This window comes from Pteropus medius, unplaced genomic scaffold (assembly GCF_902729225.1).
Source record: "Pteropus medius unplaced genomic scaffold, Ma_sr-lr_union100, whole genome shotgun sequence".
In the NCBI taxonomy this organism is placed as follows: Eukaryota; Metazoa; Chordata; class Mammalia; order Chiroptera; family Pteropodidae; genus Pteropus; species Pteropus medius.
In genome coordinates, this window is record NW_024353517.1 from 10818777 (window position 1) to 10844133 (window position 25357).

A 25357-nucleotide genomic window follows, 5' to 3' on the forward strand; every position below is an offset into this window, starting at 1 on the left:
ACCAGAGATTAGAGATAATTGGTTTTTCCTGCTGTGTAATTTCTACATCTGTAACATTGAATAGATTATCAGATTTTTTTTATTATTGACTACTATCTAATATTGTCAAAGATACAGAGAAACAGGTATATTCCTTCACAGCAAATGAAGGTTTGTTTATTGGTACAACTTTTCAGGAGGGCCCTTTGGCAATATTAAAATCTTTCCAGCCTCTAAGCTAACTTTCAGTTCTCTCTCCTATCAAATGAATGTTACTCCCTGACACAGTGGTTGTCAAATTTTAGTTGGCATTAGAAGTACCTGAGAAGCTTGGTAAAAATATAAAGGCTCACATCCTATTGATCTTCAGTGAGTCTGAGCCTCAGTGGTGATTGTTTTACAGACCAAAGTTTGAAAAGCATTGCTCTAGACCTTCACCCAGCCAACCTCTCCTGCTTCAGAATTTGGCTTAGATGATAGGGCCTCATCGAGTGGTCTCTTAAACAACTCATCCAGTGTCCAGCTGGGGCACCATCCTCAACAATCCCACGAGGGCCACCTATAAATTACCCAGCCCCACCTTTCTCCATTGCAAGAAGCCAAGGCTCCAAGAGAACAGGAGGTATGTCTACCTTTTTACCATACTATCCCCAGTACCTAACACAGCGACTAATGCATTGAATGAGGAGCAAAGATATACCCACCCATTGTGAGCCCGCATTTTCACTAACAGGAATTCACCTTAAGGAAATAATCAAGAATGTACCCAAATATCTAGCCATAAGGATAAAACAGAGCTAGGCAAGAAATTGGAATCAAATGTTCATCAATAAAGGGGTTAAACTAAAATGACGCTTTCAGTAAAAGTGATATATTCAACAAACTGTAAGTGGAAATTTTTAGAATAAATGGAGGAAGAACCTATAGATTTGGAGACTCGAGACATATTAGCCAACTGTAATGAATTCTGATTTGAAGAATCTATTTTTAAAAATACATTTTAGACAATTGGAAAAATCTAAATACTGACTACATGGTTTATAGTTTAAGGAAGTGTAATATTATAATTGGGCTTTTTTTTTAAAGAGTCCTTTTAGAGATCTACACTGAATGATTTGTTGGTGAAATGTCTGGGATTTGGTTCAAAAAAAATCCAGGGTAATTCTCTCAAAAGTGATGTAGAACACTTAAGGACTTAGGAATCTGTTCTCCATTTATTGACAGAAGTGGGTAACAAAACAGTCTGATCCCATTGTATATAAATTTACACATACCCAAAGGTCTATAAGGGTATATACCAAGGAAGTAACAGTTTTCTCCTCAGTACTACCCAGTATTACTGATGAATATATTCTATAATCTGCCCTGTTCAAAACAGTAGTCACTAGGCAGATGGCTAGTGAGTTCTTAAAATATAGCAGTGCAACAATGAACTAAACTTTTAAAATTTTGTGTAATTTTAAATTTCAATAGCCTCACGTGGTTAGTGGATACCACAGTGGACAACAAAGGCAGATGATGGAATTATGGATGATTATCTTTTTACTTATTATTCAAACATTTTTCTACAATGAATAAGCATTATTTTGCAATAAAGAAAAAGTAGCTGTTTTCATTTAAAACATTTACTATTAGTGTGGGTTCTCTTCTTCAAGAATATTCTGAAAATGAATAAAATAAGTTTATAGAAAAGTTTTATGTGTCTGTTTTCAATTAACTTTTAAAGGAAAGTCAAAAGCAGGCGATTGATTCACTTTCAAGTCTGCTCTTTCAACCCCTCTATTCCTTCAATCTTAATTCATATAAAAATCTTTGTTTACTAAAATGATTGAGGGTGAATGTGTTGCCCAGATTAGAAACTTCAACATATATGTCAATCATAATGACAAGAAAGTAGAGCTAGGGCCCCCAAAAAGCCTTTATGCTTTTTTAGCTAATGAATTAAGAGACATATAACTCTATGATCAGGCAGGAGAACACTTTAAAGATCAAAATATATTTCTTTATTGAAGCAATCAGCAAATAAGAGCAATCTGGATCAATTTGACAGGGTGGAAAAGTAAGATAGGACCTTAAACATGACAGTTGCTAACAGATATATCTACAGTTGTAGTTTACAATAAAGTGGAAATCTCAGCATAAAAGAACTAGGCCAGAGGTGAAATTTTTATTGACTTATCATAATTTTTCAGCATACAAAGTATTTAATCAAGTGTAATATTTACAATTCTTACATAATGTACATTTTAGAATAACTATAAAGATACTTTGTTCCATTTACAATGACAAACTACAATAAAACTACATTCATGAATTAGATACAAATCCTCTACATACTAATAAAAAGTAAATGAAGTGTTGGTTAACATTCTTTAAAAAAAAAACCTTTTCACAGGTAGCAAGAAATATTACATGTAATAAGTCTTTACGGCTGGAATGATCCAAAATACCACAAAGCACAAGTAAACACATATAGAAAAGTAGCTCATCATTTCCTTTGTGTAAAATAAATGATGCCAACGATCTTTATAATGTAGCAAGCTTTCCCTGTTTAAAATTAACACCCAAAAATGGTGGGAGGGGTGTTGAAGAAAAATAAGAAAATATAAAGTGTAAGATAGTGAAAAGGCCAATACAGAGAAAAGTTTAATCAAACCTTGCTCCCACCCCCATTATCTCATTTTAAGTATATAAATTTATGTAAAAAGAAAAGGATGTCCACAAAACCATATTTGTAGATGTCAGGATTCAACAAAACTGAATCCAACCCCCTTTTAGTTAGTTTCATTGGGAACAAGAAGTTGATAAGTATAGGCATACCTTGGAGATACTGTGGGTTTGTTTCCAGACCACCACAATAAAGGAGTATCACAATAAAGCTAGTTGAAATCTTTTTGCTGATGGAGGATCCTGCCTTCAATTTGTAAAAATGCAACATCTGTGAGGTGCAATAAAACGAACCACAATAAAATGAGGTATGCCCATACATGGTAAGTTAAAATTACCTTTGTAATGTTTTGCCTTTGTTACTGCTTGTTATTGCAAAAATGTAAATTTTCCCACAACTTAATGTCCTCAAATCTTAATCTATTCCTTTGAGGTAATATCCAGGTTCTCCAGAATATTTAGAGTCTTTATTATCAAAACACAAGGAAAGCTGGCAGTCATTATCAGATTTTGCTGCTTTACAACGATTTTAAATCATTTCATGATACAAGTAAAGTGCCTCTGACTAGCAGGAGTCAGTCAGACAGGCATTCTAGTGTCATCTACACCACTAAACAGAAAACCAGTGACCTTCTAGGTAAAATAAGAGCAGCCCAGGATCAAAGAGACAAAGTTGGCACTCTTAGAGTAAGATATCAGAAGTCCTACTGTGAAATCAGGTGAGATAAAATAATGTCAAAGTAGGTTGTGAGCAGCAGAACAGTATACAAAGGGATATTGTTATAGTTTCACTTTGTTTCATCCCACTCCTTTTATCTGTGAGGAGCTCTGAATCCAAAAAGAGTTGTAACTACTAGTCAGTGCTCTTTCCACTATATCATGCAGGTCTGAAGTCATTCTGGACAAACAGTTATATAAACACATCATTTTTCCAGCTCATGCACATAGTCAAAAGTGCTAGCAAACAGAAGAGTTAATTGACAATCTAAAAGTGATTTGGGAATCTCTTATTATTCAAAATGGGCAGTAAAGTTAGTCAAATTCAATTTGGTTTATTGTGACCATACTTTACATGTATAAAGTTATATTTTTAAAGTATCGCTTAACAGATCATAAACTTAAATTGTCCAGATTGTAAAGGTATAATTTTTTTTTTTCAAAATGCACTCATGAATAAACAAAGTACATATTCCAAATTAAATCTACATGTTTTGGAAAGTAAACACCAAAGTTCATTAAAATCTATTCTGAAGACCAGTATAAATCAGGCAAAAACCATAATGTAGTGAATCCCTGGAAATTCCTGAATTTGTAAGGACTGTACCAAAGGTAATTTTTAAAACCTTAGAAATCTTAAACATGTAAATGTTACAATGAAAAACTGCAAATAACTACTCGATTACCTGTAGTCTAGTTCTAACATGATATTGCATCTAATGAACTCAAGAGTGCAAATAGTCTTATTTTTATGTTAATCTAACTTTTAAGCTAATGAGCTAATGATAATAAGCTAACAGAATAATGATAAGGGATCATAAACTGCTATCCACAGATCAGTTAGGGAAGGAAAATAAAAGGTGATCACACTGACTTATAAAGCCCAAGAGTATAATTAACATTGTTTACTCTATAATTTCTCACAATATATTGAATAATTCACAGCTAATGAAACTCAGATTTGTTACACAGCTATTAACTGACACACCTAAATTTACCTTGGTAACAGCTAACCTACTTTGTAACTACTTCTAATATAGCCTTGCTGTTCACTATATCATTTTTGCCAAATTTAATCCAAATTGGGTCTCAGCATATTCAATAAATCAAGCCACAGAAATGTGTTTTTGTAGTGCCAGGCTTTCTATATTGTTAAAGAGTTTGCTTTCTCTCAAGATATTCAGAACCATGATCATCTTTAGTGCACTTCAAATACATCTCTAACCACTAAATTTAAGTAGACACTAATTACTGCCACACTAACAACTCATGACTCAAGCCACAGGAGGTAAGAGTGTCATAAAAAGAATTGCTTCACAACCAGAGATCCCAGAGGTTTTTCTGAAGCACCCAGGGCTGGATCCAAAAGGAAAACTGCCTAGGCTTCCTCTTTTAAAGGTTAGGAGCTTTAGAAGTGAAGTCCTAGGATTAAAACAGGAATAGGCACTACAAAGGAAAGTGAGACTCTCTCTTATTTTCTTTCTGTTTTGTTTGTTTTCAACATATTTTCTTATCCTTGAACTTTTCAAAAAGTTAATTTCAAAGTACACTCTAATAAAAATGTTATAAATCAGACTTTTGTCAAGTCAAATGATCTGTGACTCTGAGATGAAACAGGAAAGATTTAATGTTCCTGTCATTATTTTAATTACAATATAAGGCTTTGGAAGTTAGCATTTCCTTAGAAATAATTCATAAATAGTTTTTATCCTTATCTAATATGCAGTGATTATTAGTAAATAAGCATTATATGCATGCAGTTTGGACTAACAAATATGGAATCTTTTCTGTGATATAAGTTTATTTTAGTATAATTCTCATTTAGTCAGATTCCGTTTTGATGGTCAATTAGCTTATAAAACTCTAGTTATTGGGGGGAGGGTGTTAGAAAATGTATTATTTACCCAATTAAATATCATTTCTCTACTTATTGATAACCCAAGTTTAAAAACCTCTTATTTAGAAACTATCAACAATACATGTAACTTACAAAAGAAGATTAAATTTAATTGTTGACAATATTAGAAAGAAACTGTAAGGCAAATTACTAAATTTAGCTTATACTCCTGACAAGATATGTCAACCAAAGATAGAACCAGATTAATTTGTAGCACATACATGGCAAATTAGTATACCCATAATATTTTGGAATTCAAGGGTCTGTGATTCACATAACTAAATACTAAAGCTATAAGGATGCTATAATTTTAAAGAACGTACACTGTGTACAATAAGTACACAGGATAGATGTTGGAAAAATTAAAAAGCAATTATTGCTATATATTTTAGCAAAAGCTAATAAAAACATGAGGTTTTTCCTCCTTTTACAGAGATTATTCTTTCACTAAGAGCAACAGCAAAAATGTATCTTGAAAAGGACAAATTTCAAATATAAAAATGCTCTATGTTATTTAATAAATCAACTTTTCTGGTGAAAGTTACTATCTGATGAAAGCATAATTTTGCGACATTCAAATAACCTTTGAAACAGTTTTATTATGTCAATAGATTTGTCAAGGTTTTAGGAAATCAACCCAACAATGAAGAATTACAACTTCTATAACTGAGCTCCTTTTGGTGATTTAAAAGAAATTTTAAAGGGCTTCTTTTTGCTTCATAAAATGAAATAAATCTAAAAGACTGAGTTATGTCTACCTGTACAACCATTTATATGTATGTTCACAATGTTAAAGTACTGGACAATAACCAGACATCTAACGAATATAACTGCATTTATGAGCAAGTGGGGAAATATATTCTCTAGTTCTAATAATTGAATTATATATTGTGTGTATGACAGCTAATCTACCAAAACAAAACAAAACACAATTTCAGAACCACTAAGAATCATCAGGGAAACTAAAAGAAACGACATATTCTCAAGGCAGGCAGAACAGTTGCTCCCATTTGATGCAGACATGCTTAACTGAATGATCCTGGGCATGATGCATAGAAAAAAAAAAAAATCAATACCGCCTACTTGCAAAAAAAGAGATTGTGTCTACACACTTAGCGTCTTATAATCTAAAGATGGCTTCAGTCTAGATTCAACTTTTATTTAAAAAATAGCCCTTTAAACAGGCTTTTTTTTTCTTTAATAAAAGAGGTCCTCACATAGGTTCCTCTTCCCACTACTAAAGCCCTATGTTTTACTTAATAAAAATATCAATGAATGGGTACCTTTTTTCCAAACCACTCAATAGCTACTAAAATTAAGTAAGTAGATTTAAAGCACTAAAAGTTTGTGAGTTTTCAGACCTACACACTAGGGAGTCACCAGCTTTAATATTTTCCCCTTCTTAAAAAAATTCAGAATTTCTGTGAATCTTGCTGGAAACGATTTAGTTTCTCTGGATTATTGGATGCCATTTGGGAAAAATCACGAAATATGTCCTGATAAGTTTCATCACCTGCATGAAAGTAAAATAAGGCAACTTTTAAAACTTATACGATGAAAGTATTAATAAACATTCATTTTTATGACTAGTAACTATTTTATAATTCATTATATTAAAATTTTGTTCAGATGAACGTTTTTGGAAGAAAAAAAGGTGAACTAAATATAAATGCTGGAAAAGTATATAGTGAATGAAAAAAATAAAAACTATACCTGAAAAAAGCACCTCAGATGCAGCCACAGAGGAAAGTTCAGAGTTAGAAAAGAGCAAAGATGCAAGTGTTTTAAAGCAATGTAAAGAAACACATTTATTAACACATGAGAAATAAAAGTCATTCTAAGTGAGGTATAGTAAACAAGGCATTCTTTAAATAAATACTTCACTTGATCAAGACCAAAAGGAAAGACCAAAAACAAATACTAAATATTTCTGATGGATGCAAGTTATTAACAAGACAAAACTGATAATCAGGTGAGAGAAAAGCCTATTTTAATATTATCTTTTAATTAAAAGGCATTTTAATTTAAATAGCATGTGAAAAATTTTAATGCTTAACTAAAACTAATGTACCTAAATCCACTGTTTACTAAATTGATGAAATGATTAAGCCTAGAAAATGACTATAAAATCATAATTTCACATTTAGTTAGAAGGTTTTTGTTTACTGTAGGTCATATGAGCAAGAATGCTATGACAAAATGAGAATAAATACCAAAGACATCTGTTAAAATAGAATAATAAACTCATGTATATATATACAAATATGCTTGTAGAGAAGATTATAGATATTGATACTATAGCAGATTGAATACTATATTTCTTGCCATGAGAAACTAAATATGTACACAAATACAGATTATTCCTCAAAGGATCTGTATAAAGAAATATCTTATTTTTAAGATCAATAATCCATCATGAATACTTCCTATTAAACATTAGCTTTATACAGAAGCTTGGCATAGTTGTTTTCAAGATTGAGACTGTAAAACACTATCTTACACGACTATGGTTGCAACATGGTTTTATAATTATTTCCCATAATATACCTTGCATCCATCTTATTACAAATTCATTTGCTACAGCTGTTAATAGTGCAGTAAGTTTTGTCAGCTTTTGAAAAGCGAGATTTTTGAGGCAATAGATGTCATACCAAAAGCTAGAGAATTAGAAAAAAGTTGGAGGAGGGGGATAAAGATCTAGTAAAAAGGTCTAACAGCATAACTCAAGATTTTCAATAAAAAAATTTTAATACTTTTAACATTTAGTCTACGTAAAAATCGAGTTATTAAAATCTCTATATAGTTTTCATTTAACCCTGGAAATTTTCTCATGACCTGAATCAATCGATCTACTTTAAAAAGAAAAAATACAGTAAAAAGAGAATCTTAAAAGGTTGGCTAAAAGTAACATCTAACTCATATTATTGTTACCAAAACAATAAAAATAAAGGTTGATATGCTGGAACAACTGGTAAGACAATCCAATTATACCCATGATTTCTTAAGTTTACTCCCACATTAAAAGACAAAGTACAATCTATTCCCATTTTTAGCCATTCTAAAAGGTATAAAATAAACTGAGAAGAGACTAACGTTAAATATCAATTAAGAAACCATACAAAATATTTAAAATTTTTTCTTATTCTTAGATGTTGAATTAAAATATTTAAAATATTTATTGTAAACATTATAAATATTTTTAAAATACTATTTAAACTGGAGAGTCTGGAATTTACTTTTCAAGAAAGTGTAAAGTGCAGATTATAATACAAAAATACCACACTGATTTTACCATTCAACACCAGAAGTAACTTAAAAGGCACACATTTATACATTCAAGAAATAGGAGGAAAGATCTAGCAGACACTAATGCCAAATAGTTTACAGATAGCACCAGATGAGCATTCTTAAGTATTACAACAGTACAATGGCAATATATGGCTTCTACTATTAGCAATGCATATTTTGTATAACAAGCTGTGGGATTTTTTTTTTCTTTTTATGGTTTTCCAGTTTTTCTTTTTAAATCATCTAGTTCCTATTACACAAGTACATTTTAGTAGAACCATTGTACCATGCAAAAAAAAATTATATGATATTTTATTCACTGAATTAAATACTTCCTTGAAAGAAAGTGTTGGTGCTGCACTAATCATTGGTTTCACTTACTGAATACATTTTAAAGGAGTTAATACAATACAGAAGGAAGTCTCACTTTCACACACACGCACACAAACTTTTTGTTAACATTCAGTTCCTAACAAAACATTAATTAATGGACTATCAATATAATATCTTTCTTAGGCCTCAAAATATGTGCTCAAAAAGCAAATATTACAATAACAGTAGTGACTAAGACATTTAATCTAGTTAACACAAATTGAACTCCAATGCGATTCTTTAAAATTTAAATATGATTTTAATAATTTATCATTTTTCCCAAGGCAAATATAACTTGTCTACACTAGAATACATGAACAATAACTTAGAATATGTTGCCCTGGAACGTTCATAGAAACACATTTAACAGTACTATAAATGGTAAACAACTAATTACCCAATATTTGTAATGCTACATTATATCCTTTAAATTACTTAATCAAATTCTATTTCTCTTCAGAAAGTTAACTTTTCTATGTGCCTGGACATTTCTGAGTTTTTAAAATGTGGACTATTTCCACTGACAGTTTAAAATACTTTTTGATTTTTGGTGTTCTGAATCGTCACTGCAACAGCAGTTATGGTGATCCCAGATTTGGCTAATTTTGCTCTAGAAATGTACTCCCCTCAAGGAGATGGCAGCATGTGAGAGGCCACTCCAGGTGATCCTGCCCCTTTTGGGTTGATTACAGCCTACTTTTATAACTGATTAGATCAGCAATCAACCTTTGCCAGCAACACAATCACATACATATCTAGTAGTGGTTCACTAAAGCAGTGATTTTCACTGGCTGAGAAACTGCCAACAATTAAGAGGAATCCTAGAGCCAGAGACTGTGGAAACCACCAAACTGGTTCCCAACAATTGGGAGCGGGGCATGGATTCTCACTCAGTGCGCCTCCCCTTCCCTCTCCAGTCCTCCTAAGAGTTGCAGAAACTGATAAAGAGCAATACATCTTCTCTTCAGGAAATGTGTGCTCTTAACATCACCTTGCAAAAAAAATAGGGAGTCTGAGGTCAGGGTTGTAGATACAAAATTCAGAAGTGGGATTTCCTAGAAATAGGTCCATGATTCCCAAAGGTTATAGCTGAGTCTTTTAAATAGTATGGCTCTTCATTATCAAAAGATTGAAAATACTTGCATTTTTAAATTACCCAGAATTCTGAAGTTTTCTTTCTTATGCTAGGCAAAACAACAACAACAAAAGATCTAGATAAAATAATGAAACGAAATCTATGAGAAAAATTTATAGTGATAGGTAAAGGGGAGAAAAAGAGCAGACCTCCTGCCTAAGGAACACGTCTGCTCTCCAAAGACTCCAAAACGAAAAGCAGCCAGAGAGCAGCTGCTGCGCGGTTTCACCACGTCACTGGGTTACAAAGCTGTTCTGCTTCAATATGAGACCCTCTAAATGAATTAAAAATCTAATTATTATCAAGACGATCCTCAACTAGATCAAATCTCATTTTATTCTACTGACACACCATTTCCAGAATTCTGATTCATTTTTTAACCTCTAAACTGAAATTTGAGAGTGGTAGGAAAGCTTGTTTTTCAAAATGAGGCTTTTTTTCAAATTTTCATTCAAATAAATTGCAAAAATCTATTTTTCTATGGATAATAGTAAAGTATATACTCATAAACTTATACATAAAATGACAATGAAAGAGACATTTGAATGCTTCTAAATGGCGGCAGAAGCCCAAGCAATTTGGGTGGAACCACAAGTTGCAAGAACATTGAGGCCCTGTCCTTTCAAGCTTCCCATCTCCAGAGAAAAGTCGACCACTGACCTTCTGACTAATCAGGTGGGTGTGTAACTTCATCAGCAAACACCTTAAGGAAAGAGCAGCTGACCAAACATTTACGTTTAAAATTTCGGGGAAAAAAATTTGTTTAACTTAAAATCTTGAAGTTCGCTCTTATCTTACAAATATCAGGTCATAGCCTTTGAATAATTTTTATTTTAAAGTGCTTAAACACAAAGGCTTCAAAAATGGCCTACTAATACTATCACTTAAGTATATCTGTTACAAAATTATAACTTATTTAAAATCTAACACTCAAGTTTAAAACAAATGGGTGAAATTCAGAATTAATGCTGAGATTTCACCCTTAATCAGCTCTCTGACATCTTGGTATATCATGAGTCAGTAATACTGTCTGATCCATAGGATTAAAGTGGGACACCCTAGATTAGAAGTATCTAGATGAAGTTTCTCTATTCTCAAAGTGCTTACTTGTTTCCTATTAAAGTAGACCAAACATGAGTAGCTAATACTCATGAGAAAAGAATGGCCCCTTATTGATATTAATTATATATTAATCCAGTTAAAATAAAAATGGTTGAAGCTAGTACAAAGTACAGAAATTTCAAAACATATTTAAACAGGAAGAATGGATGATATTATCAAGGCGCTTTGAAAATAATATATTAGTATCCATTGAAAAAATCAAATATACCGAACGGTCTCAATTATTTTAGTCATAAATTCCAGAAAACTTTTACTAATATGTATATGAATTTAAAACAGATAAATTAGTAATTCATATACTCAAATTCATGAAGATCCAATTATTTGTTATGTTCATCAAAGTGAGGAATTTGATTAACATTTCTTCCTTTTCTTAAAGGTGAAAACTACTCAAAATGAGACGAGCTAATCCTGAGTTAGATTTCTCTATTATGAATAAGTCTACTTTGTCATCAGGTTCATGAAATATTGTGCAAAATATTTTCATTTATCCAATAGATATTGTACAACTGCTTGAGGCAAAGCTATAAAGTAAAATGAGACCTTTTCCCTTTACCTCTTAAACTAACTCCACTCCCATTATGTACTTAACTGGTAAATTTTATTTTTAAACTTTCAACTCATGTCTAGATCACAGTACAAAACTCTTCGTTTTCTAGCTATTTTCCATACTGACTTTTTATATGCCAAATACATGGTGACTTGTTTTTTCCCTGAACACAATTTATAGGAATTCCCTGAATAACAAAAAGAAAACCATTTTGTTATATTCACTTGACAGCTAAAGAGAATTTCAAAAAGAAAATGACTATTGTGCTGCTGTAAATGTATATAAAGATACATTATCATTCCATTCACTTCACTGGAATGTATGTGGAAGACATCTGTACAGCAGATAAAGAAGTCAGCAGCTGGAGTTAAATACATCAAGTAAATGTGTACTATAATAGGAATAGTTATAGATATTTAAAGGCCCAGGAGCTAGCCACCCCCAAGAATTCAATAAGTACAGTACATACCTAACAACTCACAACTTACAAGTAAGTTATAAAAACTCTATAGTACTAAGTTAGTTTGCTAAAGAACTATGAGTCCTCCAATTGTAAACTGATAAATTCCTGAATGCATTTCTTATACTGCATTTCAGTATGGTTGTTAGTAGAATATTGACCTGGCTGTCCATAAAGTCCTTCTGATTCCCGCATCTCTTCATTCATTCTTGCTAAACGTAACCTAAAATTAAACAAAAAGATTTTAGGTGAAGCTATATAATATTAATATTCATAAGCTAGTGAATTATATGAGCAGGTAAAATATGTACTGATATATTTTTTTCTTTTACCAATATTTTCCACTAAAACAAATAGGCTTTTAGTTTATCAGACCCAGCAATCTGAGATACAAAAAGAACTGTGTTTTACTTTATACAATTCTCACAAGAGAGACAATAAAAGATTTCTAACAAGTGCATTTCAGCTCTGTTTAAGCAGGATTCTTTCAGCACTTCCAGTAGCTTGCTTCCTCCAGACTCCAGAGAATTCCTGGCTTCTACTGCAACCTATGAAACTTTAATGGCAACTGCTAAAATTATTACTTCTATAGTATGGAAGCAATAGCTTGTCATAAGGTCATTCTGCTTCACTCTGAAGTGAGGTAGTTCCAAACATATAAATCTTATGGGTTATCTCTAAATACTGGTAATATATTTTGATATACAAACATTATAATCACGACAGGTGACCAAGATTTTTCCCAAGGTTACCACATTGATTATATACTCTTTTGGGGCTATTCATCTTGGCAGCAGGAAGACATGTGGCATTGGATTAAGAAGACAAGAATTTCTTCTCATTTTTTAACAAATTGTAAGCAACATTTGAAATAAGAAAGTGTTCCACTTTGTATTACTCATCTGTCCTTAAAGCCACCAAACACACATCACCTTCCTAAACCTCTACCACCCTCCTCTAAGATGCTCTCTCTGGCAACTACAGCATCTGATATGGGCTTTTCTTATCTTCCAAGTACCATAAATCCCTTCCATCTTCCTTAATTCTCCCTTTAGTATATGGACTTTTCAGAAAGGACACCTATTTTCAAAAAAAAAAAAAAACTGAAGTGTTCACACAAAGTAATATGAGAAAATTTTGATAATTTGGGAACAGATTAAAGTGCTTAATACCTTTGAGGAAGAAGGGCTATTCCTGGGAACCCTAGAAAACCAAGTTTTGTTTCTCTATAATATGCCTACCTATTATTATCTTTCTCTAATCTATATGGATTAATAGTTCTAAATTTTTCTACAATAGCCTCCACAGTAACAGTAAGCCCTCCAGTGGGGAAAGGAAGTTGAGTACAGAGAAAGTATGCTGGTTTTCTTTTTTTTTTTTAATTTCACAGGGATTAGGGAGGGGTAATATATGGCAAGTCAAGAATTCTCAGTGGGAGCTCAGGAGTTCAAGGCAGTCATTGGAGTTTCTCTTTGTAAGTGAGATTCAATAGTGTGGATTGAACTCTCTCTACTCATTTAACGGGATCAACAATTCTGGGCTTCATTCAGCCCAGAATGAAAAAAGTGACTTCATACAACATATGTTTGAGATTTCCTACATATTAATAATATGCGGTGAAATCACATTTCTAAATTCCAAGTGTAAGAAATAACTTTAAGATGAAAATCAAATTAAGAACTCAAGTTTCTTTAACAGATTATATTAAATTGTATTCAAACATTCAAAAACAACTATTTTATCTTTAAAAATAGAGTATTCATGTGAATAATTCTTTAAAAAATAAGTACAAACAATCCCTAAGAATTATTGTCCAAAGGCAATGAAACTGCAAAAGTTACTAACATCAATGTAGGTGTCCTCCCTCCTTATAATCCTCTAATTTTTGATGTAGTAGAATAATGGCCTATTATTATATCAATCTAACCCCTACCCCAGTACTGGACAAAGAATTAAAGAATCCATTTTAAAGAAATGATTGGTTTTCTGTTCCTATTGGTCATGCAATATAACAGAGGTGGCTAAGAGCATCGGTTTTAGGGCTAGAATTCATGGTTTCAAATGCTAGCTCCACCACTTACTCATTTTTCAAATTATCTGTGGCTTCCTTATAAAATGAAGCTAATAATAAGAATACCAAATAAGTTCATATATGTAAAGTGCTTAATACATTTAATGAACTTAGAGAAGTACACAGCAAAAATGGTAAACAACCAGCCAAGTTAAAAGTTCACACCCAAACAGGAAACTCTATGTTAAAACCCTGTACAAGTAATACATTGTATGGGAAATAATCAAGTAAAAAAAAAAAAACACTTACAAGGTCACTATATCAGCATTGGCTGCTTCCACAGCTATACTCAAAGGGTCTTTTCCTTCTTCATCAGTGGCATGTTGATTGGCACCTCGTTTTAGGAATAAACATACCTGCCTGTTTAAGTAAATAGCATTTTTGAGATATTGCCATTAAGAAAGAAATTAGTATTTATCTTAAAAAATAAAAAGTGCTACCTAACTTTAAAAGATAATATGTTCATTAGGAAATTCTTATTCATTCTACAAATACTTATTTAACACTTGTAACAATAAAAATTTACCATAATCAGCATTTTATAGATCTTGAGATATTTTCATATTTAACCTGGTGCTATATAGCATAGTGACATGTATAAAGAATATCATACAAAGATATACACAAATTCTATAAACTTAAATAAAACAAAATCACTCAATGGCATTATCTGGGAAAGAAGGAAGCCATGGCAGTGGTAATATCATAATATATTAATGATAATACAATAGCAGAGTGGGAAGTAATCCTTCCACTACTCCACAAATACTGTAACTTGAAGAAACTGAAAAAAGTGAAAAAATAAATGTAAAAGAATGAGTAAATGGAGTCTATGAAGTAAAATGGGAAGAATTATGATTGTTTAAAAATACAAAAGATGAGTTAAATATTATCATTTTTTAAGTATAGAAAAGTTTTTATGAACTGTTTTACGAAAAGTTTTATTGAACTGAATCTCTTTGCTGATAGAAAGAAAACAAGCTGTGATAAAATAGAAGATGCTATAAATATAAAAAGAACAGCTTCTTGTTTGTCGAGGTAATAAGAATTGAATATCCCAAGATATTTTATTAAAGAACAATCACCTATGATGCAAACTTTTAACATAAGGCTGACATTTTTACTTCATTTATACCCTTTAATAGAAAGTCCATTTTCATGGCTTTATTGTTCTATGAGTCTAAGTATTGCTCCAGAAGCCACAACATCAAGAGCACAGACTAAAAATTTACTACAGAATTTGACTTTAGCTACCCTGTGGGAAAACAAAAATCTCCAAAGTTACAAAACTCTCCCAAAACGTGTGTTATGTATATAATGTATGCATACATACACAAATACACACGCAGACTTAAGTCACCATAACTTTAGTAACAGTTTTAATACTGCAATTCATCTACATAAATGACAAGTTCAAAGTAACCTTTGCAATGTTTTTATCTGAAAAGTAATAGCTTTTTTTCTGAATGAGGTTTTTAAAATTTCAAATTCCATCATGACAATATAAGTCATAGCAAAATATGCCTTTACAAACTCTAACTAATGACCTTAACCTTAGTCTAGCAAACCACACTACTTTCATTACCAGAATTCACTTCAAGAAAAAACTTTGAACACAATCAAAGCGATGCTCAGAAATCACTACTAGCTGCTGCTTCTATTTTCCAACCCATCTCAAAGCAAAACATTTCAAAGCAATATTTTCAAGTAAAATCTACTTAAATATGTAAGCATTCCAGCCTACCCTGTGTGCCCTAAAACAGTGGCATGGTGCAGTGGTCCCCGCCCTTGTACATCTCTTTGGTTCACATTAGCACCATTCTGTAGGAGAAACTCGCATGTCACCAAAGAGCCCTTAGAGGAAAGAAGAAGATAACAATGTACAAAAAACCAAACATATTTATATTTAAAACAGTGTATTTACTTTAATAGCATTTCTATTGCATTCTCTCCAGAACAGAAAATACCCCCTTAGCAAAAACAGAGAAATGATCAATTTTATTATTTCTTCCCAGGAAATACTTCTAACAGGATTCAATTTGCAGTTTGTGATCTAGCAAAACGCACCATTTTCATTACCAGAATTCTCTCAAATTAAGAAAAAAAATTGAGCTTACACAATTAAAAGGATGCTCAGAAATCACTACTAGCTGCTGCTTCTATTTTCCAATTCAACTCTTAAAGCCAAAAATGCTAAACCATATTCCAAATGAATTGTGATTTTTTTCGTTTTACTACCACTGAAAAGGTCAATGTACAAATCCATACCCCTAACACGGCTTGAATAAGTGGTGTTGCTTTGTTTTCCTCTGAATTAGCCCAGTTCACATCTGCACCATGAGCCAAAGCCTCAGCCATTTTAGGAAGATTTTTTTCATATGAAGCCCTATAAAGCTGGAGTCCTGGATTAAGATGTTTAGAGTCAAGTAACACAGAAGAATCTTGCCTTTCTCCCTCTGAAAAGTAAACACAAAGACATCAATAAACATGAGCTCTTGATGGGGAGGGAGAGAATAGGAAGTTATTATTTCATAGGCATGGAGTTTTCGTTTTGTAAGATGGAGAATTCTGTGGATGGAGAGTAGCAACAGCAGTGACTCCAACAGTGTGAACAGACGTAATGCCACTGAACTGTACACTTAAAATGGTTAATGGTAAATTTTATGTTATGTGCATCTTACCACAATTTAAAAAAAAACGAACTCTTAATTGTATCACAATGTGAAAGTTGAGATATAAGAAACCACTAATTTAACAAAATGAGCTGATGAAATATTTTCACAAAGATATTTTATTTCTAGTGATTAATCATGCCCCAAACAATCAACGTTCTTCTTTTATAAGGACAACGATTGATATGCCAGGCCTTTGTGGTCTTCCCAGTATCCAACAAGTAGATTAATTACTCTGTTCTAGGTTAAAATTAGGTTCATTCCTATAAACCTGGGTTTAAGGACTCAGAATAGGCAGTACGAATCCCTGAAGAATTTTACTACCAGACTACATCTTACTTTATTCCTAGGATGGTCCAATACCATCACAATTTACAGTATAAGCAATTAGAATAATTTGAAGAATGTTTACTACCCCGAGTAGCCTTCGAGACCAAAATCGCTGAAATCCTGAAGGAGAGAATATAGGAGTAAAGCACAAGTGAGAAGAAAAATCTAATGGGGGAAGAACTGCTGAACTCTTTCTTCTAATAAAAAAAGACAGCCACAAAAAAAGATAAAGAGTAATAAGACAGTTCATGTGGATTAAAAATTATCCTTAGGTATTGACAAGGCACTTTTTGCACATATCATGAGGCTTAGAAGAATGTACGGTTATGAGAGAATTTCCAAACAGAAACAGAAATAATTGCTTTTCATTTAACTGTATTACTCCTCCCTTAGTTCCTTCCAAAAGACAAACCACTTCTTTTAGAAATTATTTAATCAAGACTAGGCATTTACCACATGCATTTTTCAGCAAATAATACCAATTAACATTGAATTTGACCGAAACTCACCAGGGTCATATAAACTATTGGCTGACACCGTGGAGGGTAAAGACTCTCTTCCATCATCAGAGCTCTGCTGAATTCCACTGTCATTACTTTTGACTGTTTTAAAGAAAAATCAGCTAATGATTAAAGTCCACGCCATTAAGAAAACAATCTCCCACAAAGAGGTTTTAAAATGAGCTCTGATATGTCAATGTAAACTCAGCCACCACCAGTAGAATACATTTAACACAATTTTAATCCTTTCGAGCACTTAGCTTATCAAAATATGAATCAATTGGAAAGCCTGAAAATACACTTATTTTCAGAGTCGTAACACATCTCATTACCCCATTATATGTAAGGAGTAGTAAAGAGCTTAATTTATTGTGTGACTACAAGTAATGTGTAATTCTGAGACAATGGGTAACATCTAGAGAAATGGCCACACCGCACAATGACCACTGGCACAGACTTGGAATGCTCCACAAGAGTAGTACTTACTACTACGTAGTTTTGAAGAAGTATCAAAGTAGGAGAAGAGTGAATCTAGCTCATCAGGACAGAACAGAGACTCCCGCCTGGCCTCGTCGCTATTTACAGCAACCACTGGGGACATGCAAGTTAGCAAAGCACAAAGCAGGCCGTAAGAAGGGAAAAGGGCAGGAAAAAACGTTATTGGGAAAAATTTAGGAGGAAAAAATAGGAAGGATATAAAGTGGTTAATTAGATATTTAGGGCTTTTTGCCATGATAGAGTTATAATCCCCATTTCCCCTTGCATTTAAAGCAGTTTTTATTCCTTAGAATATACACATTACCTAGAAATGTGAATTACCAAGACACTATTTAAACTTAACTACTATAAAGATATAGAAATCCAATTTTTCCTTACAATATGTAGAAGGAAACGGATTTTTAGCATTTAAAAAAATCTACAACGGCTACTAACTTAGAGATTAAGAAAGTGATGTCAGTTTATGAAAATATTTATATGCACAAGTGAGCTGTAATACCTGAACTTAGGGAAGATACTCTGACTTGGTCACTTGGCCCAAGTTTAGAAATGCTCAGCCTCTTTTCTTCGCAACTTTTGGAGACAATCTTTTTTTCCTGCTCAGGAGGTGATGACGATATAGAATATTTATCCACAAATTTCCTCTCCACATATTTTGCTCTGATATATGCCTCTTTCTCCTGTCTGGTATACATAAAAATGTCATGATATTCTGCTTAATCTGTGAGCATAGCTAATACTGAAAATAAGCCATTGTATATTGAATATTTCAAAGAAAGTCAGTAAATGTAATACTAGTTAAAACCAAATTTGTGACATCACACATTTTCTTTCCAAATATTTAATGAACTATAATTACATAGTCAAATGAAATATAATAATAAACTGAAAAATCACATATTAACATGGCACTTTCTTATTCTCTTAATTTCTGTGCTCATTCATTTCTATACATATTCTCTTTTACTTTTTACAGAGTGAAAAACATTACTAAGAAAACTATACAATTTTATAAAAATTAACTTTAATTTCATTTTTACTCCAATAATAATGTCACATACTGAACTGTCACTATTGATGGTCATACTTTTTCATAAGACAACTACTTTAAAACAACGTGGTATTCCTAACTTAAGGGAGAAAAAGATGTCACTTTAAAAATTTTTTATTTATTATACAATCATAAAATGACAAGTCTGTTCTATACCTTTTCTTACTTCTATCCCTTTAAAATACTTGGATCTTGGCTAAAATAGGATATTTTCAATGACTACAGTAAAGCACGTAAAGCTAGGCTTTAGCAAAAAAATACTCTTATTTAAGTGATTTTGGTATACAGAGCAGTAACTTTAAAATAGTATTGATTATACGTAAGGATTTAGTCAAACATAAATTCCTAACATAGGATTACAGCAAATAAAATTTTAGTGCTAAAAATAAACAATCATAAAGACTAAAAACAACATCAATGACAAAAAGGAATTATGTACCTGGAAGGCACTCTTAGCCACTTCATTCAATGAGCCTCATATATAAAAATGGAAGTATAATTTCAAACACAATTAAGTACTCTCTGATACCTTGTCACCTTTAATTCTTCGACATCATAATGCCATGTATAAAGTCTGTGATTAACAAATATTTGCTGAACTAAGTCACACAATGTAAAATTATTCATCGTACATGGTAGAAACGTGATCCGTGGACACAACAATGAACAGATTATCTTTTTCTAAAGACTGGCCATTAACAGAACTTTGGTCTACTTTAACTGCTAAGAACTTTTACATTCCTAAATTGAACTTTAATTTTTAGAATTCTCTCTCATCTGGAGATTATAACTGATTATATGATCAATAAAAGATAATTATCTAATTGACATACCCAAGAAAGAGCTACATTTTAACAGAAGCAGTAATGATTTCTTCTAAACAGTTTGTCTCGGTGTTATATATCAATTATAGTTAAATAAAATCATAGCTATATTCCTGATTGACAGGGGTGGGGAGCAACACAACTGAAATAGTACCTTTGTCCTGGTTGTGGTTTCTTTATTCCCATTTTTCCCAAATTAGCTTCATAAACTCGATTTATAACATCATTCCCCAACTCACACATAAGCTGTTTGGGAGGAAAACAGAAAATAAGCCATAAATTCCTAAAAATACTATGTAAGTCATTAAAGCAAGTACAGCTAACTAATTCCTTTTGCATATTCTATAACTGCTCATTCCACAAAGAAGTTTAAAGTTAAAACAAAATGAGATAAGGACTGAGAGCAATATCACCATTTTGCCAGAATACTGCTTCTAGAAGATTACCACTCCTACAATAAAGGGTTTCTCCTCTCCCATCTTCTACTAGTTTTCTGTGCCTCCACTATAGCTAGCTCAATGCTGTATATTACTCACAATGTCTGGTAAATTAAATTTAAAAAGAGGCCTAAGGCCAGACGGGTAAAGTTTTAAACAATTCAAAATTGAAGTAAACTATTTTCTCTTTGTACTTCATATATTATTTCAAAATATTGTGTATAAAAGTTTCAGTCATACATTTTTAATGTATCAGTTCTGTATCAACCAAATTTTCTAAATTGAATCCACTGACTTCAGATCTACACCGAAAGTTGATGCAGAAATTAGATTTCCACCCCTGTTCCCCCATTTTCTTCACCTTTGAATTCATAACAATAGAATCTATGTAAATAGGGTTCTACCTTAGGAGCCTATTTATCATTTTCATTTAGATGTTTATACTATAATTCCACAATGCCTTTTACATAATTGACAAGATTACCACTTTACCAGTGGAGTGAAATAAAAACACAAGCACATTAAGAACACAATTTTCAGACAAAATAAATGCAGAGTATACTAAAACCTTTAAACTAAATGGGGAGAATTAAAAGGAGCATACTTTAACTGTTATGAGTTCTGTAAATCTTATCAGAAACCCAGATGTGATCTAAAATTATTTATAACATTTACAAAGATATGAATGCTTACACTTGGATAAAGGATGTCTTAGTTTAATGACAACGACCCTGACAAATGTAAATCTGTACATGGTCTTATGCTAAATTAACCCAATGAAAACCACATGCTATATCCATCCATTATGGAGTTTATTATAGCAATATGTCTTATATTTTTACCAAGAACTTACATAATTATAAAAGATTAAAATTAAGGCACAGAATCTAAGCTATTTTTTGAGGAAACATAAAAATGTAGGAATGCTGGTTTCCTTAAAAAGTAAACTGACTTGGAGTTAAGAGTGCTACATAAACTTAGCAATTTTTAAAACAATGAGAAAACACCAGGTTTGTCAAAATAGCCTCAGATATATTCCAAGACGATTTAGTTTATTGTTAGCATTAGGAAACTCATCCGTTTGTAAACCAAGATTCTAAATTCCTGAATCTTTATATGAAAATATGAAATATTTTTAGGCAAATATTTATTTTACCTTTAAAAGTTCAGGCTCCCAGGTGTCTAAAGTTAAGGAACGTACTTTTGAAAAGTGAACTCCAAGACTCCTAAGTGGAGAAAAAAGACTTTGTTAATATATAAAACTATCAGTCTCTACTCTCTTTGCATACTATGCAAATTATTTTTCTCTTTTAATGAGACATCGTCTCTAATATAGCCTTCACCACACATAAATAAGGACAGATCTTCTGATTTATCATGAATGGTGAACTGAAGACTTCAAAAGCTCTTCACAAACCAGAATTTTATCCACATTACAAAAGATACAAAGATACAAATGGCAGTCAAAGTAGGCTAGTGGTAAGGCCTTCTAACCAATGGGACATCATAATTTACTATGTGTGTTTATCCAAAAGAAGTCTGTCTCCCTGGAAGGCCTACCCACCGGTGAATCCCAGAACATTCAATACACAGGGTGATGCCCAGGTTGATGCTGGCCCACCGTGGGTCTGCCAGACCACAGTCACAACAGCTGGCATTGCCAGGAATACATTGGACACGCTGCAGCGCACTTTCTCCTTTCAATAATTTATCTTTTGACTCATTTCCAGAATCCAGGCTTCCTGTGGATGGAGATGATTTCTTATCCAGTTTCTAAAAGAATTAAAAATTATTTGTTAAAAAAAGACTATAATACCATGTTGCCTACTACATGCTCCAAACAAAAGCTTCCAATCAGTAAATTGAAGGCCTAATATCGGCCTAAACTAGGCACTGTTCTAAGCATTAGAGATTTAAGAACGAAAAGATATAGTTCCCTCTATTAATTGGCTTTTAGTCTTGTGCAGAGAAATATATAAACATTGAATATTATATATCTATAATTTATATGTATAGATATAGAGATGAATATATAGGTATCTATAATCTATATATGGTATCTATATCTATATATCTTTATAGATATCTGACACAATGAGTATATATACAAGATAGGAGGTCAAAGAGAAAAGGGAACGCTAATTTAACAAGCAAGATAAGAGACAAAGGGAATAAACATGAGACTATTAAAACTCAAAAATAAAATATGATTTTATACCAAGTTTTTCCAAGGTATTCAATGAACTGCAAGCAAGTTGTTTCAACTACTGCAGTGAATAACTGCAAAGAGTACAGTCTTTTACTAAAGAACACATCAATTACATTATTTTAATTACAGAGTGAATCAACAGTGGAACAGTATCTAAAATTTCATGGGCTATTAGGAAATCAGGAGAAAAGCAAAAGGTGGCAAATAAGCAAAAAGCTAATTTTTACATGCAAAGTCTATACCAACAGTGATCAAATACAAAGATGTAGTTTGGGGATCCTAAGCAATTAAAGATATGGTCTAAAAGTATTTAGGTTTAAAAACATTTCAGTTTTAACAAGCCAGCATTTTAGTATAGAATCATTAGAAATATAATTTGGCCCTTGCCTTGCCCTTCCTGAAAACTCAATTCAACAGCTGTTAGGTGAGGCAAGAAAAAAAAATATGGAGATATGGTATATGGTATTCCAGAAAGGACCGAGCTGAGTGAGAATATCCTCAAATGAGAGTGACGCCATGAAGGTTGTTGGGTCCCAACCAGGTCAAGGATGGTAACTGCATAGGGGAGACAGCCTAGCAAGGACAAAGTGAGAGCGTGAGGAGGGAGGAGTGTGGAGTGGGAGTGTCACAACTGTGAGGTATCAGAGCCTGAGAGGGGTGAGGGGGCAGGGGGCAGTAGAGGAAGGATATTGGTTCCAAACAAGGGGACTAATCATATAAACAAACATGTTAAAAACAAATGGGAGCCAGATTTCTCATTGCTGAGAAAGGAGAATATGGAAAGGGAGAGAATTATAACAAAATCTGCTGCATTAGAATAGAAACAAAGATACCAACAGGAACACTAATGGTTTTCAACATAAGTAGATATATAAAGAAATACATATGTAAATGTGTATATCCATATATATATATATTCCTTTATCTTGGTTTCTAAAAACTATTCTCCACCAAAAGGAACCAAGTCTTTAGAGAAACTGTTGATTTTAGAGCTGGTGCAGAGAAAGTACAAGATAAAACCAAACATCTCACCATGCTAGAAAATAAGGAAGAACTCAAAAGATGGATGGGAACATGTCAAAAGGATACAGAAGACCGGGCTCTACTGGCCAAAATTGGGTCAATTTGAGCAACAAGACAAATAATGACAGTAATGGATTATAACACATTGAATAGAATAGGGGCCTATACTGACATAATAAAAAAAAATACAGCGTGATAAGGATGAGAATATGTACATAGTCTCAAAGTATCTCCCCCACAAAATACTTACTTCCTACAATGGTAACTTTACAGTAAATAAGTCTAGGAGAGAACATCTTAATCAAATGACCAAAGGTAATATCACCAATAATGGGACAAATCAAAATCAAATGCCACCTGAGAGGATACAGTGAGAAGAACACAGCATCATTTATATAATATTCCTACCAAAGATATATAACCTTCATGAGTAAACATCAGACAAACCCACACTGAAGGACAATCTACAAAATAGTCTATAATCTTCAAAACTGTCAAGGTCAAGAAGGTCAAGGTAAGACTAAGAAAGTATTTCTGAGTAAAGGAAACTGAAGAGTCATAACAACTAAGTGCTACCTGTGCTTCTGGACTGGATCTTTTATGCCACAAATAACATTACTAAAATAACTGTTAAAACCTAATAATGTTTGGGAATCAAATGATAATAATATATCAATGCTCATTTCTTAATTTTGATAGCCATACCATCATACATAGAAGAAAGTCCTAGGCAGTGGGAAGTACTCACTAAAGAAATAATGGGTGATGAGGCATCGTGTTAGCAAATTACTCTGAAACAGTTCAAGGGAAAAAATTATTTGTACTATAATTGGAACTTCTCTATAAGTTTGAGATTACTTCAAAAAATTTTTAAAAGAGGTATAATCTGTTTTACTAGAACATGTTCAATAATTTGAATTAGCTCATAAGCAATTATCACATAGGGAAAGGATGTCAATATAATGCAGAAATCATTTGGTTCATTCCCTATGTTCCTCTATTAGTGAATGCTGTTACACCAAATTAGAGAAGTTGAAAGCAAAGTATACTAATACAGCAGAACTTGAGCTAACCACTTCAAGGAACACATGACTGAATATGACATCCATGCCCTTTCTTGGCTCATTTTGGTCACGTGCTCTGACTTGGAAGTTTATTGCATTAGTCTCCTTGATCTTATGTATATTGTCTTTGTCATCATAACTGAGTAGCCTCAACCCTTCTGTATCCTTCCATTAAAGCTATCTTCAGTTTTTAAAGTCTTATCTACACTGTAGTATTCATTCATTAGGAATCCAACTGTGCCAGTATTTTTATTGAGATTCTGAAGTTCCTGAAAGTATTATAGTTACAAACTTACACAGGTTTTTAAGTCAGTCCTATCCCTATTTATCCCATAATCCCTATTATTTCTAGTATATTTTTCTGCATAATCCAAGTAATTCAGCAATGCCACCAGCTTCTTCATCAAGATGATCTAGATACACACCCAGCTTCTTCATCAAGATGATCTAGATACATACCTAATTTTGTTTCTTTTCAAAACTTTGCTAAA

At 32.5% G+C, this 25357-nt stretch overlaps 1 protein-coding gene across 3 annotated transcripts in view; it reads right to left on the minus strand.

The window, feature by feature from the left end:
* Window positions 1-1959: 1959 nt before the first annotated feature.
* ACAP2 (ArfGAP with coiled-coil, ankyrin repeat and PH domains 2) overlaps window positions 1960-25357 on the minus strand; it is a 129171-nt gene continuing 105773 nt past the window's right edge. For 2 of the 3 annotated variants that reach the window (XM_039850527.1, XM_039850525.1), the window contains 10 exons: window positions 22135-22343; window positions 21727-21796; window positions 20288-20379; window positions 18758-18942; window positions 17770-17862; window positions 16527-16714; window positions 16003-16112; window positions 14508-14618; window positions 12349-12410; window positions 1960-6773 (listed from right to left, as the gene is read on the minus strand). In XM_039850527.1, coding sequence (XP_039706461.1) covers window positions 6673-6773; window positions 12349-12410; window positions 14508-14618; window positions 16003-16112; window positions 16527-16714; window positions 17770-17862; window positions 18758-18942; window positions 20288-20379; window positions 21727-21796; window positions 22135-22343 — 1221 coding nt within the window. In that variant the 3' untranslated portion in view covers window positions 1960-6672. The remainder of the gene's footprint in view (window positions 6774-12348; window positions 12411-14507; window positions 14619-16002; window positions 16113-16526; window positions 16715-17769; window positions 17863-18757; window positions 18943-20287; window positions 20380-21726; window positions 21797-22134; window positions 22344-25357) is intronic. The other variant, XM_039850526.1, reaches the window with a different exon arrangement.